Source organism: Anomaloglossus baeobatrachus, chromosome 4 (genome assembly GCF_048569485.1).
Source record: "Anomaloglossus baeobatrachus isolate aAnoBae1 chromosome 4, aAnoBae1.hap1, whole genome shotgun sequence".
Classification (NCBI taxonomy): domain Eukaryota; kingdom Metazoa; phylum Chordata; class Amphibia; order Anura; family Aromobatidae; genus Anomaloglossus; species Anomaloglossus baeobatrachus.
This window is the reverse complement of record NC_134356.1, coordinates 236,978,037-236,992,833: the sequence shown is the minus strand read 5'-3', so window position 1 is coordinate 236,992,833 and position 14,797 is coordinate 236,978,037. Positions and strand designations below refer to the sequence as shown.

The 14,797-nt window shown below is 41.2% G+C and overlaps 1 protein-coding gene across 1 annotated transcript in view; it reads right to left on the bottom strand.

Annotated features, from left to right (window-relative positions):
* Positions 1–14,797, bottom strand: part of LOC142302376 (dynein axonemal heavy chain 3-like) — a 2,626,214-nt gene that overhangs the window by 492,931 nt on the left and 2,118,486 nt on the right. Inside the window, exon 57 of the mRNA XM_075343433.1 lies at positions 140–304. Within this exon, the coding sequence (XP_075199548.1) occupies positions 140–304 (165 nt within the window). The remainder of the gene's footprint in view (positions 1–139; positions 305–14,797) is intronic.

The window sequence follows — 14,797 nt, the reverse complement described above, 5'->3', positions numbered from 1 at the left end:
GCCTGAATGAATAAATAAACTGAAAAGTACTGAGCTGTCCTTATATTATATTAACATTCATCACACCATGCTTTGCCTATACAAATTTAACAAGATGAAAGTTTGATGTCTATGAAGAATCTTAGGACACAGTCGTTACCTTGGCAACCTTGTCATAGACTTCAATGGCCCTGACCCAGCTACAAAGCCCTTCACAGGCTGAAGAGACATTCTTAATGACAGCTGGCTGGAACTCTGGATTGCTGATAAAATCTCCTCTTATCTGGGCAATAACCTTTGTCGGAATATTGTCTTTATCAAATTCCTAGGAAACAAAACAGCAATATTAATGGCAAATGTTTTTAGAATATGATGATAGAAAAGTGTGCTCTATAATAAATGATGTGCAACTCAATTTTAAAATTAATATGTAAAATTGTTGTTGTTATAATTTTCTAATTTATTAGATATTATTAGAAGGAACCTGTCATTTGTTAAATAGGATCTGATCTGCAGGATGTTATACAGGAGTAGAAGCTGATCAGATTAATATACATTTTATTGGAAAAAGCATTAGTAAAATTGGAATTTTATTCATTGAGATCCCTGGGATTTGTATACATGAATACAGTGGGCAGTCTGTCATTGATTGACAGTCTTCCCTGTATGACTGTGCATATTGAGATAGCTGTCAATCACTGAATAGGACCGCCCACTTGACTCATCTACATACAGAGACCAGGCATATCACTGGAAAAATACAAGTTATACCATATCTTTGTAGCAAACCTATTATCATTGAGCTTCTCCGTCTCCTTGTCTATACCCTGCTGTCCACAGATCAGATGACATGTACAATGTGATAGGTTGCTTTTTAATGAACTGATTTATTCAACTTTCGGTGTTTCAAAAATTCTCAAGTAGATTCTAATAAAGCTTGTTTTAGCCTCAGATTTAGAGCTCATTTATTGAGAACATTTTACCTTCATTTACTGCTGGGATATTTAAAGGGGGATATTATCATGTTATTAAATTTCTTTAGTTAATTAGACAACATGAAAATAAGCAAGTTGAAAACAACAGGAAAATGAGGAAGCAATTGATTTGGTTTTTCTAACTGCTTTCACTCTCCGCAAGGACAGCTTTAATAACACATAGTGTATTACTTGTTTTCCAGACTTACAACAAACAATGACAAATTGTTAATGTGTTGGATGAAGCTACTCACTAGAGATGAACGACCCGGTCGCGGTTCGGCTCGAGGTCGGTTCGCCGAACGGGGGTCCCGTTCGAGTTCGGTTCGTCGAACGTTCGACGAACCGAACTCGAGCCAATAGGCTATAATGGGAGGCAATCACAAACACATAAAAATGCATTATAAATGTACACAAACAGTTAATAAACATTGTCATAACACTTACCAGTCCTCGCGATCCCTTCTGCACTCTGTCTCCTGCCGCTATTCCATCCGATGATCGCTGAATCCTCCCGGTGACGGCACTGCCAGCAGAGAAGCAGGACCTATCGTGACGTCAAAATAGCCATGTGACCAGTCACGTGGCTATTATCTCATTGGCTACAGACTGGTCACATGACTATGACGCGTCATGTAGGACCTGCGAGTGCATCTCTCCGGTACACGGTGCACATATGTGTATCGCCGTGTACCGGCGACATGCTCTAGCACACGGTCGACTCCCCGTTCCGTTAGGGACCGGCTGACACAGCCGGTCATTAACGGAGATCACCGTTGCCATAGCAACGCAGTTAGCGGTGACGTCACCGCTAACCGCAGCTCCGAGAGCACCGTTGCTATGGTAACGCGTCTGTCAGCGTTACCGCTGTTACCGCTGACAGCCAGCACTGATCACTCACGGAGTGAAGGCTGCACGCTGCTTCCCGATTGTAGTGAGAATTGTACTGAGGATGAGGTTCCCCAGCCCCAAGTGATGGGCTGGTGAACCTTATCCTCACTACAATCGTCACTACTACTACACTAGTGAGGATTGTACTGAGAATGAGGTTCCCCAGCCCCAAGTGATGGGCTGGTGAACCTCATCCTCACTACAATCGTCACTACTACTACACTAGAAAGAAAGAAGACAGAAGAGCAGGATCGTGGAGGGCTGACAGGGGGTAATAAAGATGGAGTCTCTAATGTGTCTGTGTATTTATTTCTATTAAAGAATTTTTTCTCTGTGTGGTGTCTTTTTTTTAACCCTTTATTGGAGATTCTTAATGGCCGGGTCAAACGTGCCTGACATTAAGAATATCTGGCTTAATACTGGCTAGTAAAACAAAGCCAGTATTAACTCATGATTACCCAACAAGCCACCCGGCTCCAGGGCTGTTGGAAGAGTTGGATACAGCGCCAGATGATGGCGCTTCTATGAGAGCGCCATTTTCTGGGACGGCTGCGGACTGAAATCCGCAGCAGAGGCGCCCAGAAACCTCAGGCTAACCTGTGCTGCGGATTCCAATCCCCGGCTGCCTAGTTGTACCCGGCTGGACACAAAAATGAAGCGAAGCCCACGTCATTTGTTTTTTAATTATTTCATGAAATAAGTGAAATAATTAAAAAAAAATGGGCTTCCCTATATTTTTGGTTCCCAGCCGGGTACAAATAGGCAACTGGGGGTTGGAGGCAGCCCGTGGCTGCCTGCTGTACCTGGCTAGCATACAAAAATATGGCGAAGCCCACGTCATTTTTTTGGTGGGCAAAAAACTTCTGCATACAGTCCTGGATGGAGTATGCTGAGCCTTGTAGTTCTGCAGCTGCTGTCTGCTCTTCTCCATACAGACAGACAGCAGCTGCAGAACTACAAGGCTCAGCATACTCCATCCAAGACTGTATGCAGAAGTTTTTTGCCCCCTGAAAAAATTATGTGGGCTTCGCCATATTTTTGTATGCTAGCCAGGTACAGCAGGCAGGTACGGCTGCCCCCAACCCCCAGTTGCCTATTTGTACCCGGCTGGGAACCAAAAATAAAGGGAAGCCCTTTTTTTATTATTTCATGAATTTCATGAAATAATTAGAAAACAAATGACGTAGGCTTCGCCCCATTTTTGTGTCCAGCCAGGTACAACTAGGCAGCTGGGGATTGGAATCCGCAGAACAGGTTGGCCTGAGCTTTCTGGGCCCCACTGCTGCGAATTGTAGTCTGCAGCCGCCTCAGAAAATGGCACTTTCATAGAAGCGCCATCTTCTGGCTCTGTATCCAACTCTTCCAGCACCTGCCTGCTATACCTGGCTAGCATACAAAAATATGGCGAAGCTCACGTCCTTTTTTTTGTAGTTTTTTGGCAAAAAAAATAAAAAATGCTTCCCTGGATTTTCCATTGCCAGTGAAGGTAACACCAAGCAGTGGGGGTTAGCAGCCAGTAGCTGCTTGGATTACCCTTAGCTAGCAATACAAAAAATGCAGCGGGAGCCCATATATATTTTTTTTAATTATTTATTTAAATAACTAAAAATAAAATGGGCTTCCCTGTATTTTGATTGCTGGACATCACAGTGCTGTAAAAATAAATCTTTAAAAAAATGACGTAGCGCTCCGCGGTATTTTTGATTCTCAGCAGATAAAGCAGACAGCTATGGGTTGCCACCCCAGTCTGCCTGCCGTTACCTTGGTTGGCAATCAAAATACAGGGAAGCCCATTAATTTTTTCTATTTAAAAAATAGTTAAAAAAAAAAATGACGTTGGGTCCCCCCATTTTTGATAGCCAGCTAGGGTAAAGCAGACGGCTGTAGCCTGAAAACCACAGCTGGCAGCTTTACCGTGGTTGGGGATCCAATGTGGAGGTCCCCTCAGGCTCTTTTTTATAATTATTTTATAAATATTAATAATTACACAATAAAAGTAGGGTCCCCCCCAAATTGGATCACCAGCCAAGGTAAAGCGGACAGCTGTGGTCTGGTATTCTCAGGGTGGGAAGGTCCATAGTTATTGGGCATTCACAGCCTAAAAATAGCAGGCCGCAGGCACCCCAGACGTGGCGCATCCACTAGATGCGCCAATCCTGGCGCTTCACCCCAGCTTATCCCGTGCCCTGGTGCAGTGGCAAACGGGGTAATAAATCGGGTTGATACTAGCTGTAAAGTCACCTGAGATCAAGCCCAGCAGTTTGTGATGTCATGGCGTCTATTAGATACCCAACATCATAAACTGTCAGTACTAACAAAAAAAAAAAAAATCGACAAAAGAAATTTATTTGAAAAAACAGTCCCCAAAACATTTCCTCTTTCACCAATTTATTGTAAGAAAAAAAATAAAGGGTCCCACGACGACTCTGGACCGTCTAGAATATGGGGAGGAGACACTCAGGGAACGTATCCCCCATTTTCTAGGAGTGCGGACCCTTCATGTGAGGAGTGTGGGTGCAATGAATCTGCACTCACTCTCCCCGGGTCCACAGCAGCAGAGTCCATGTCGTAATGGTTGCTACCAAAGCTGCAATGCCCTGCTCATGAGGTAAGGGCATGCCTAATCAGGAGAACTACTGTAGAGGAAGCTCTGCTCACTGATATATAGGTGCTCAGAGGTAATAATAGATAAAATTAGTGAGTAACCTCGGCACTCTAAATCTCCCAGACTAAGTCAGTAAGTCACAACGGATAGTAATGCAAAATCACTCTTTATTGGTCCGTATTAAGAAAAAAAAAATTTCATAAGCATATATGTTTTTGTCCAAAACAAGTTACAAATGACGTTTCGGCCTCAGCCTTCGTCAGATTGGACTTATCTGCTTGTAATCATGAAAAATGACAATAATCAGTATCACATAAGAGTGAGAGAACAATAACATAAACTCGAACAATGTAGAGGTACAATTGGGATGCAGCAAAAAAATTGCAACACAGCAAGAAATGAAACACATGATACAAATGTCATAATACAGTACAAGGACAATATACTAATGACAAATATGGGGTCAGAGTAGGCTTAGACAGCTCTGGTACGAAAGAGATGTCAATCATAAAGTAATATGTGCAGTAGGTGTAGAGCTACAGTATGCATGGCAGAGCTAATGGGTAGACTGACCATAGAAAAAGAACGGAGAAAAAGTGGAGAAAAAGTGGAGAAAAAGTGGAGAAAAAATGGAGAAAAAATGAAGAAAAAGTGGAGAAAAAGTGGAGAAAAAGTGGAGAAAAAAATGGAGAAAAAGTGGAGAAAAAGTGGAGAAAAAGTGGAGAAAAAAATGGAGAAAAAGTGGAGAAAAAGTGGAGAAAAAGTGGAGAAAAAAATGGAGAAAAAGTGGAGAAAAAGTGGAGAAAAAAATGGAGAAAAAGTGGAGAAAAAGTGGAGAAAAAGTGGAGAAAAAATCGAGAAAAAGTGGAGAAAAAGTGGAGAAAAAGTGGAGAAAAAAATGGAGAAAAAGTGGAGAAAAAATGGAGAAAAAGTGGAGAAAAAGTGGAGAAAAAGTGGAGAAAAAAATGGAGAAAAAGTGGAGAAAAAGTGGAGAAAAAGTGGAGAAAAAAATGGAGAAAAAGTGGAGAAAAAAATGGAGAAAAAGTGGAGAAAAAGTGGAGAAAAAGTGGAGAATAAGTGGAGAATAAGTGGAGAAAAAGTGGAGAAAAAAATGGAGAAAAAGTGGAGAAAAAGTGGAGAAAAAGTGGAGAAAAAAATGGAGAAAAAGTGGAGAATAAGTGGAGAATAAGTGGAGAATAAGTGGAGAAAAAGTGGAGAAAAAGTGGAGAAAAATTGGAGAAAAAATGGAGAAAAAAATGGAGAAAAAGTGGAGAAAAAGTGGAGAAAAAATGGAGAAAAAAATGGAGAAAAAATGGAGAAAAAGTGGAGAAAAAGTGGAGAAAAAGTGGAGAAAAAGTGGAGAAAAAGTGGAGAAAAAATGGAGAAAAAAATGGAGAAAAAGTGGAGAAAAAGTGGAGAAAAAATGGAGAAAAAAATGGAGAAAAAATGGAGAAAAAGTGGAGAAAAAGTGGAGAAAAAGTGGAGAAAAAGTGGAGAATAAGTGGAGAAAAAGTGGAGAAAAAAATGGAGAAAAAGTGGAGAAAAAGTGGAGAAAAAAATGGAGAAAAAGTGGAGAAAAAGTGGAGAATAAGTGTAGAAAAAGTGATGAATAAGTGGAGAAAAAGTGGAGAAAAAGTGGAGAAAAAGTGGAGAATAAGTGGAGAAAAAGTGGAGAAAAAGTGGAGAAAAAATGGAGAAAAAAATGGAGAAAAAGTGGGGAAAAAGTGGAGAAAAAGTGGAGAAAAAGTGGAGAAAAAATGGAGAAAAAGTGGAGAAAAAGTGGAGAAAAAAATGGAGAAAAAGTGGAGAAAAAGTGGAGAATAAGTGTAGAAAAAGTGATGAATAAGTGGAGAAAAAGTGGAGAAAAAGTGGAGAAAAAGTGGAGAATAAGTGGAGAAAAAGTGGAGAAAAAGTGGAGAAAAAATGGAGAAAAAAATGGAGAAAAAGTGGGGAAAAAGTGGAGAAAAAGTGGAGAAAAAGTGGAGAAAAAATGGAGAAAAAAATGGAGAAAAAGTGGAGAAAAAGTGGAGAATAAGTGGAGAAAAAATGGAGAAAAAAATGGAGAAAAAGTGGGGAAAAAGTGGAGAAAAAGTGGAGAATAAGTGGAGAAAAAGTGGAGAAAAAGTGGAGAAAAAGTGGAGAAAAAGTGGAGAAAAAGTGGAGAAAAAGTGGAGAAAAAATGGAGAAAAAAATGGAGAAAAAGTGGGGAAAAAGTGGAGAAAAAGTGGAGAAAAAGTGGAGAAAAAGTGGAGAAAAAGTGGAGAAAAAATGGAGAAAAAAATGGAGAAAAAGTGGAGAAAAAGTGGAGAAAAAGTGGAGAAAAAATGGAGAAAAAAATGAAGAAAAAGTGGGGAAAAAGTAGAGAAAAAGTGGAGAAAAAGTGGAGAATAAGTGGAGAAAAAGTGGAGAAAAAGTGGAGAAAAAAATGGAGAAAAAGTGGAGAAAAAGTGGAGAAAAAGTGGAGAAAAAGTGGAGAAAAAAATGGAGAAAAAGTGGAAAAAAAGTGGAGAAAAAGTGGAGAAAAAGTGGAGAAAAAAATGGAGAAAAAGTGGAGAAAAAGTGGAGAAAAAGTGGAGAAAAAAATGGAGAAAAAGTGGAGAAAAAGTGGAGAAAAAGTGGAGAAAAAAATGGAGAAAAAGTGGAGAAAAAGTGGAGAAAAAATGGAGAAAAAAGTGGAGAAAAAGTGGAGAAAAAATGTAGAAAAAGTGGAGAAAAAATGGAGAAAAAGTGGAGAAAAAGTGGAGCACCCTTTGGTGCCTTTCATGTGGCACTAAGGGGTGCTTAGCTTTGAATTTAGCCAAAAAAATGAAAAAAAAAATGACGTAGAGTTCCCCCTAGTTTTGTAGCCAGCTAGGGTAAAGCAGACGGCTGCAGCCTGCAGACCACAGCTGGCAACCTCACCTTGGCTGGTAATCCAAAACTGAGGGCACCCCACGCTGTTATTTTAAATTAAATAAATAATTAAAAAAAAAAACACGTAGGGGTCCCCCAAAATTGGATCACCAGCCAAGGTAAAGCAGACAGCTGGGGCCTGATATTCTCAGACTAGGGAGGTCCATGGTTATTGGACTCTCCCCAGCCTAAAAATAGCAGGCCGCAGCCGCCCCAGAAGTGGCGCATCCATTAGATGCGCCAATCCTGGTGCTTCGCCCCAGCTCATCCCGCGCCCTGGTGCGGTGGCAAACGGGGTAATATATGGGGTTAATACCAGATGTGTAATGTCACCTGGCATCAAGCCCTGGGGTTGGTGAGGTCAGGCGTCTATCAGATACCCGACATCACCAACCCAGTCAGTAATAAAAAAAAATACACGACAAACACATTTTTATTTGACAAAACACTCCCCAAAACATTCCCTCTTTAACCAATTTATTAGAATGAAAAACAAATCCAGGTCTGGTGTAATCCAAGGGGTTGCCATGACGATCCACACTGTCCCAGTCAATGAAGAGCAGGATGTTCCCCATTGGCTGGGAGAGCAATGCAGTGACCTGAGCTAACATCAATGGGTCAGCCCAGGTCACTGCAGGGCATGACAAGTGCTGCTGTCAGCGAGGTACATTACCTGCGCTGATCTCCAGCACACTGACAGCCCCTGTCACTGAGTTCAATGACCGGCGCCTTCACACCAAGTATCGCGAGAGGCCCGTGACGTCACCGCTAGTCAGTCTCGGGTCGGAAGCGAGAGAGGTGATGTGACAAGCGGCGGCCATGGAGGACAGTGACAGTGCTGAGGTCGGGATGGCGGGACTTCATCACCGCAGGTAAGCCGAGCGGGACCATGTGTGTGTGTGTGTGTGTGTGTGTGTGTGTGTGTTTGTGTTTGTGTGTGTGTGTATGTATGTGTACATGCCACGGGCAGGAGGGAGCGGAGCGAGCTGAGCGGGGAAGTGTGGGCTTCCTGCACGTAACTAGGATAAACATCGGGTTACTAACCAAAGCGCTTTGCTTGGATACCCGATGTTTATCTTGGTTACCAGCTTCTGGCAGGCTGCCAGCGATGGCTCCTGCACACTGTAGCTGTAAAAAGCCCTGCTTTTTGCTGCTAGAACCGTTCTCGAACGTATCTAGAACTATCGAGCTTTTGCAAAAAGCTCGAGTTCTAGTTTGATCTCGAACAGCCCCCAAAATCACTCGAGCCTAGAACTGGAGAACCTCGAACTGCGAACTGCGCTCAACTCTACTACTCACTAGAACTGAATTTTTCAGGGACACGCATCCACCCACAAAACTACTAAGAAATATGGATACTGCAGAGCTGTGAGCTGCTCAAGAGACCACTTGAGAATACCCTTTTTATTTTACGTCAGGAGCTCACATATCATCCATTTCCAAACAACATGAATCTGGAGTTATTGCCCCCTTTACAGCTAGAACTGCTTACACTTATCTGAGAAGGCTTTCTACAAGATATTGGAGCGCATGTTGGAATTTTTGCCTATTCATCCAATCAGGGCTGCCACTAGGAATTTCATAGCCCCATACTGGCAAAATTTTGGGGCCCCCTTGAGACTCTGTCCAGGCTCCACCCCAGCTCTGCCTCCACCCCGCAAACCTTCTACAGCCTCACTACCACTCTTGGAAAATGTGTGTGTGTTTTTATACTGTATATATACACATATACATACACACAAAGTCAAAATTGTTAGCACCTTTGAACTTGTTCCAGAAAATGAAGTATTTCTACACTGACCCTCTCCATAATACACCCTCTACACCACCCCTCTTCATAATACACCCGCTACACTGACCCTCTCCATAATATCTCTCCCACACTGCCCCATATATAATATCCCCCCAAACACTGACGTTCTGTATAATATCCCCCACACAATGCCCCTGTGTATAATATCCTCACACACACTGCTCCTCTGTATAATATCCCCCCCACACACTGCTTCTCTGTACTGAGCTTACTACAGAAATACTAGATCTTAACTGAGATTACTACAGAGATACAATATCAAAACTGAGATTACTACGGAGATACGAGATCAGAACCAAGATTACTACAGAGATATGGGAGCAGAACCGAGCTTACTACAGAGATACGGGAACAAAACTGAGCTTACTACAGAGATACAGGAACAGAACCGAGTTTACTACAGAGATACAAGATCAGAATTGAGCTTACTACAGAGATACCACATGCACCCATTTTAACCTATGTTGCTGCCCACAAGTCCGTGTTTTTCCAGCAGAACTAATGACAAAGGCTGATACAAGTCTATGGATCCGTGAAAAACACAAACAGCACATGGATGGCAGCAGTGTACAGTCCGTTTGCTGCACATGTTTAACATTGAAAAGTGTAGGAGAAACTTTGTAATTTCATTTTCTATATTCATATAAAAAAACATGGATAGCACACTGATAGCACACAGTTTTAATAATGTACACACAAATGGGTGAGAAAAATAAACACAGTCAAAACGGAGTAAACCGCACATACTGTATGTGTTTATATATGGATGTGTAGAGGCGCCTAACACCCACCAGCACCCCAATGTATACAGTGCAGCACACAGTACACAGGGCAATATGTCCCCAGTATACAGCGCAACACACAGTACACAGGGCAATATGCCCCCAGTATACAGCGCAACACACAGTACACAGTGCAATATGTTCCCAGTATACAGCGCAACAGACAGTACATAGGGCAATATGTCCCCAGTATACAGCGGAACACACAGTACATAGGGCAATATGTCCCCAGTATACAGCGGAACACACAGTACACAGGGCAATATGTCTCTAGTATACAGCGCAGCACAGAGTACACAGGGTAATATGTTCCCAGTATGAAGCACAACACACAGTACACAGGGTAATATGCCCTTAATAGTTGAGAGTGCAGCACCTGTCCTTGCAGGGTAAAGTGTAGCAGACCTCATTGACATAGCAATAAACCCCCAGGCTCATATAATATACACAGCTCAAACCCCTACAGCTTCTTATAATATAAACAGCCCCCCCAGCTCCAAATAACATACTGAGGTTCAGACCCTCTATTAGCCCTCTATCAAACCCACCACAGTGCACAGTATAGCAGAACTGGACCCCTATCACAGTGTGCTGCGTAGCCACGTCTGACGCGGCCAGACAGGAAGATTTAAAGGTACCATGGGCCCTGTGAAAAGGGGGCTGCCTGGACTTAATAAAGTTATGCAATTACCCCGGGCTCCCCCCTTTACTGGGCCTGGTACACCAGTCATGGTTGTAATGCCCTGATGGCAGCTCTGCATTCAATATAGAATTTGTGAGGTCATACTGTAATATTTTATAAAAGGCCCTGGTGTTTGATGGAGTTGAGGTCAGGGATCTGTTCAGGTCAGTAAAGCTGTTACACATAAAATGTACCCAACCATACTTTTATGGACCTTTCTGTGTGCATTGGGGCATAGTCATGCTAGAACAGAAAAGACCTTCCATCAATTTGTTCTCGCAAAGAATACAATTTGTCTTCATCTGTGTTTAACATCACACTCCTACCTTGTCCTTCCTTGAGGAGAGAAGGAAAATTGGAATAAGTCAGGTCAGGAACAGGGCCAGGAAAGGGAATCAGGCATCTCCACCATTAGGAGTATCCCTGAGATTAGGGATAGCATAGGGCACCCTATCGTGATGGACAGCATAGCGGTCACTACCCCTCGTTATCCAACAACTCACATCATGACAGATATATGATGAAAGTTGAAAGTGAGCAGCTGAATGCTTTCAGATTTCCTTTGGTGTGTGCAAAATGTGATTCCCGATAGCCCTCCATATCCTAACGTTACTATTTTTGCATTACAGAGATTATGTATTTTTTTTCTGTTTGTTGTAGTGGCCATTTTTGGAAAAGAGGTAACATAAGTATAACCATTTTGGCTTACACCCATGACTTAGCAACATTAGGCTCTATTAGGTAGCAATTGATTTTTGGCTACACATCCTGTTGTCAAAAATAGCTGCCTCAAATAAGGCGAAAATATTTCTGCTAGCAAAACAAACATAATTGCTTTTGATTATATATATATTTTTGTGTTTAGAGTGAAAATGCTCACAAGTTACCTAGTGCAAATCAGATTGTGCTTAGTTCTAATACATCTACCCTAAGAACTTCAAAATGTATAATTTATTGATGAAAATATTCAGGGCAAATACATCACGTATTACATTGGGTTTTTTTGTCTTGTTTTTTTTTTTTAATACAGAAGTTGTTGGAAATGGTGCCTTGATCAGAGATAATATACAAGATCAAGCATCAAATATTTTGGCTCGCTAACTAAACTGTGATGTGAGAAAAAAATGCACTACATAAGTAAACATGTTAAAATATTAAGCAGTCTCTGGAACGGTTTGACATTATTCCGCCTGTCACATTGTCCCAAAGCTTAAAAAATTCAGGTTTGAAGCAAAGTGTTGGAGTGAAAAGAGTTAGAAAGCATTGATGTTTAAGTTAAAGAAAGACAAGATGTCACCTAAAAGATAAGAATAAGATATAGCAAACCCCTACTCTCTTTCATCTTACAAACTCTGCTGACTGAAAAAGAAGCCATAAAATTTATTCTACAAATTCAACGCTTGAGAGAAAACACCATCTATCTTCTTACAGTTGGAGAAAGATTTGTTGGGTAAAATGTAAAGAAACAGTAGAAGTCTGGAGAAGGATAAAGAACCTGCAGTTTTATGTGACAGTAAAACTGTAATAAAAAGAATCCACCTTTACATTTAGGAAAAACACAGATCTAGTAAAACACTAAAAGAAGTACATCTGTAATCAAATTGAAGCTAGTCACATTCTACTTAAAACTCAACTTTAGGTATTAATATATTAAAACATAGTTATTTTACATATATATCTGAGCATGAAAACTGATTTTCAGGGATTATGCAAAGACATATTAAAGTTCCTAATGCACAAATTTTCCCGGGCAACACAAGGACTGCCCAGTTGACAGGTAGTGAAAATATCCCGCATAATTGGCCTACCATAATGAGATTAGATGTAAACTGTCAAGAACATCCTTCCTTAGCGATGTGATTACTACACTGTGTGCAGAATTATTAGGCAAGTTGTATTTTAGAGGATTTTTTTATTATTGATCAACAACTATGTTCTCAATCAACCCAAAAGACTCATAAATATCAAAGCTTAATATTTAGGGAAGTTGGAGTGGTTTTTTTTTTAGATATGGCTATCTTAGGAGGATATCTGTTTGTTCAGATAACTATTAATGTGCAGAATTATTAGGTAACTTAATAAAAACCAAATATACAGTCAGGGCCAGAAATATTTGGACAGTGACACAAGTTTTGTTATTTTAGCTGTTTACAAAAACATGTTCAGAAATACAATTATATATATAATATGGGCTGAAAGTGCACACTCCCAGCTGCAATATGAGAGTTTTCACATCCAAATCGGAGAAAGGGTTTAGGAATCATAGCTCTGTAATGCACAGCCTCCTCTTTTTCAAGGGACCAAAAGTAATTGGACAAGGGACTCTAAGGGCTGCAATTAACTCTGAAGGCGTCTCCCTTGTTAACCTGTAATCAATGAAGGAGTTAAAAGGTCTGGGGTTGATTACAGGTGTGTGGTTTTGCATTTGGAAGCTGTTGCTGTGACCAGACAACATGCGGTCTAAGGAACTCTCAATTGAGGTGAAGCAGAACATCCTGAGCCTGAAAAAAAAGAAAAAATCCATCAGAGAGATAGCAGACATGCTTGGAGTAGCAAAATCAACAGTCGGGTACATTCTGAGAAAAAAGGAATTGACTGGTGAGCTTCGGAACTCAAAAAGGCCTGGGCGTCCACGGATGACAACAGTGGTGGATGATCGCCACATACTTTCTTTGGTGAAGAAGAACCCGTTCACAACCTCAACTGAAGTCCAGAACACTCTCAGTGAAGTAGGTGTATCTGTCTCTAAGTCAACAGAAAAGAGAAGACTCCATGAAAGTAAATACAAAGGGTTCACATCTAGATGCAAACCATTCATCAATTCCAAAAATAGACAGGCCAGAGTTAAATTTGCTGAAAAACACCTCATGAAGCCAGCTCAGTTCTGGAAAAGTATTCTATGGACAGATGAGACAAAGATCAACCTGTACCAGAATGATGGGAAGAAAAAAGTTTGGAGAAGAAAGGGAACGGCACATGATCCAAGGCACACCACATCCTCTGTAAAACATGGTGGAGGCAACGTGATGGCATGGGCATGCATGGCTTTCAATGGCACTGGGTCACTTGTGTTTATTGATGACATAACAGCAGACAAGAGTAGCCGGATGAATTCTGAAGTGTACAGGGATATACTTTCAGCCCAGATTCAGCCAAATGCCGCAAAGTTGATCGGACGGCGCTTCATAGTACAGATGGACAATGACCCCAAGCATACAGCCAAAGCTACCCAGGAGTTCATGAGTGCAAAAAAGTGGAACTTTCTGCAATGGCCAAGTCAATCACCAGATCTTAACCCAATTGAGCATGCATTTCACTTGCTCAAATCCAGACTTAAGACGGAAAGACCCACAAACAAGCAAGACCTGAAGGCTGCAGCTGTAAAGGCCTGCCAAAGCATTAAGAAGGTATAAGTGAAAACTGTGGAAAAAGAAAGCGCAATAGGGTCTTACCCCAATATATATAGGGTGAAGCAAAGAATAATCCTACTCACCAATTCGGGTTGTGACAGTCACAACACCTATAGCAGCATGTAACACCAAGTCCCGGCAGCGGTCCCCAAGAGGCAGATAACAGAGAGTAGTAGAGAATGGGTTTCACAGCCGCGCCAAAAGACTACTGGATTCTTCTCAGATTAATGCTTCTTTTATTTCATAACAGGTCAAGTCTACGCGTTTCAGGAGGACACAGCTCCCTTCTTCAGGACAAACCAGCAAAGAATCATCAAATCCCTGATTTGATGATTCTTTGCTGGTTTGTCCTGAAGAAGGGAGCTGTGTCCTCCTGAAACGCGTAGACTTGACCTGTTATGAAATAAAAGAAACATTAATCTGAGAAGAATCCAGTAGTCTTTTGGCGCGGCTGTGAAACCCAAAGCATTAAGAAGGAGGAAACCCAGCGTTTGGTGATGTCCATGGGTTCCAGACTTAAGACAGTGATTGCCTCCAAAGGATTCGCAACAAAATATTGAAAATAAAAATATTTTGTTTGGGTTTGGTTTATTTGTCCAATTACTTTTGACCTCCTAAAATGTGGAGTGTTTGTAAAGAAATGTGTACAATTCCTACAACTTCTATCAGATATTTTTGTTCAAACCTTCAAATTAAACGTTACAATCTGCACTTGAATTATGTTGTAGAGGTTTCATTTCAAATCCAATGTGGTGGCATGCAGAGCCCA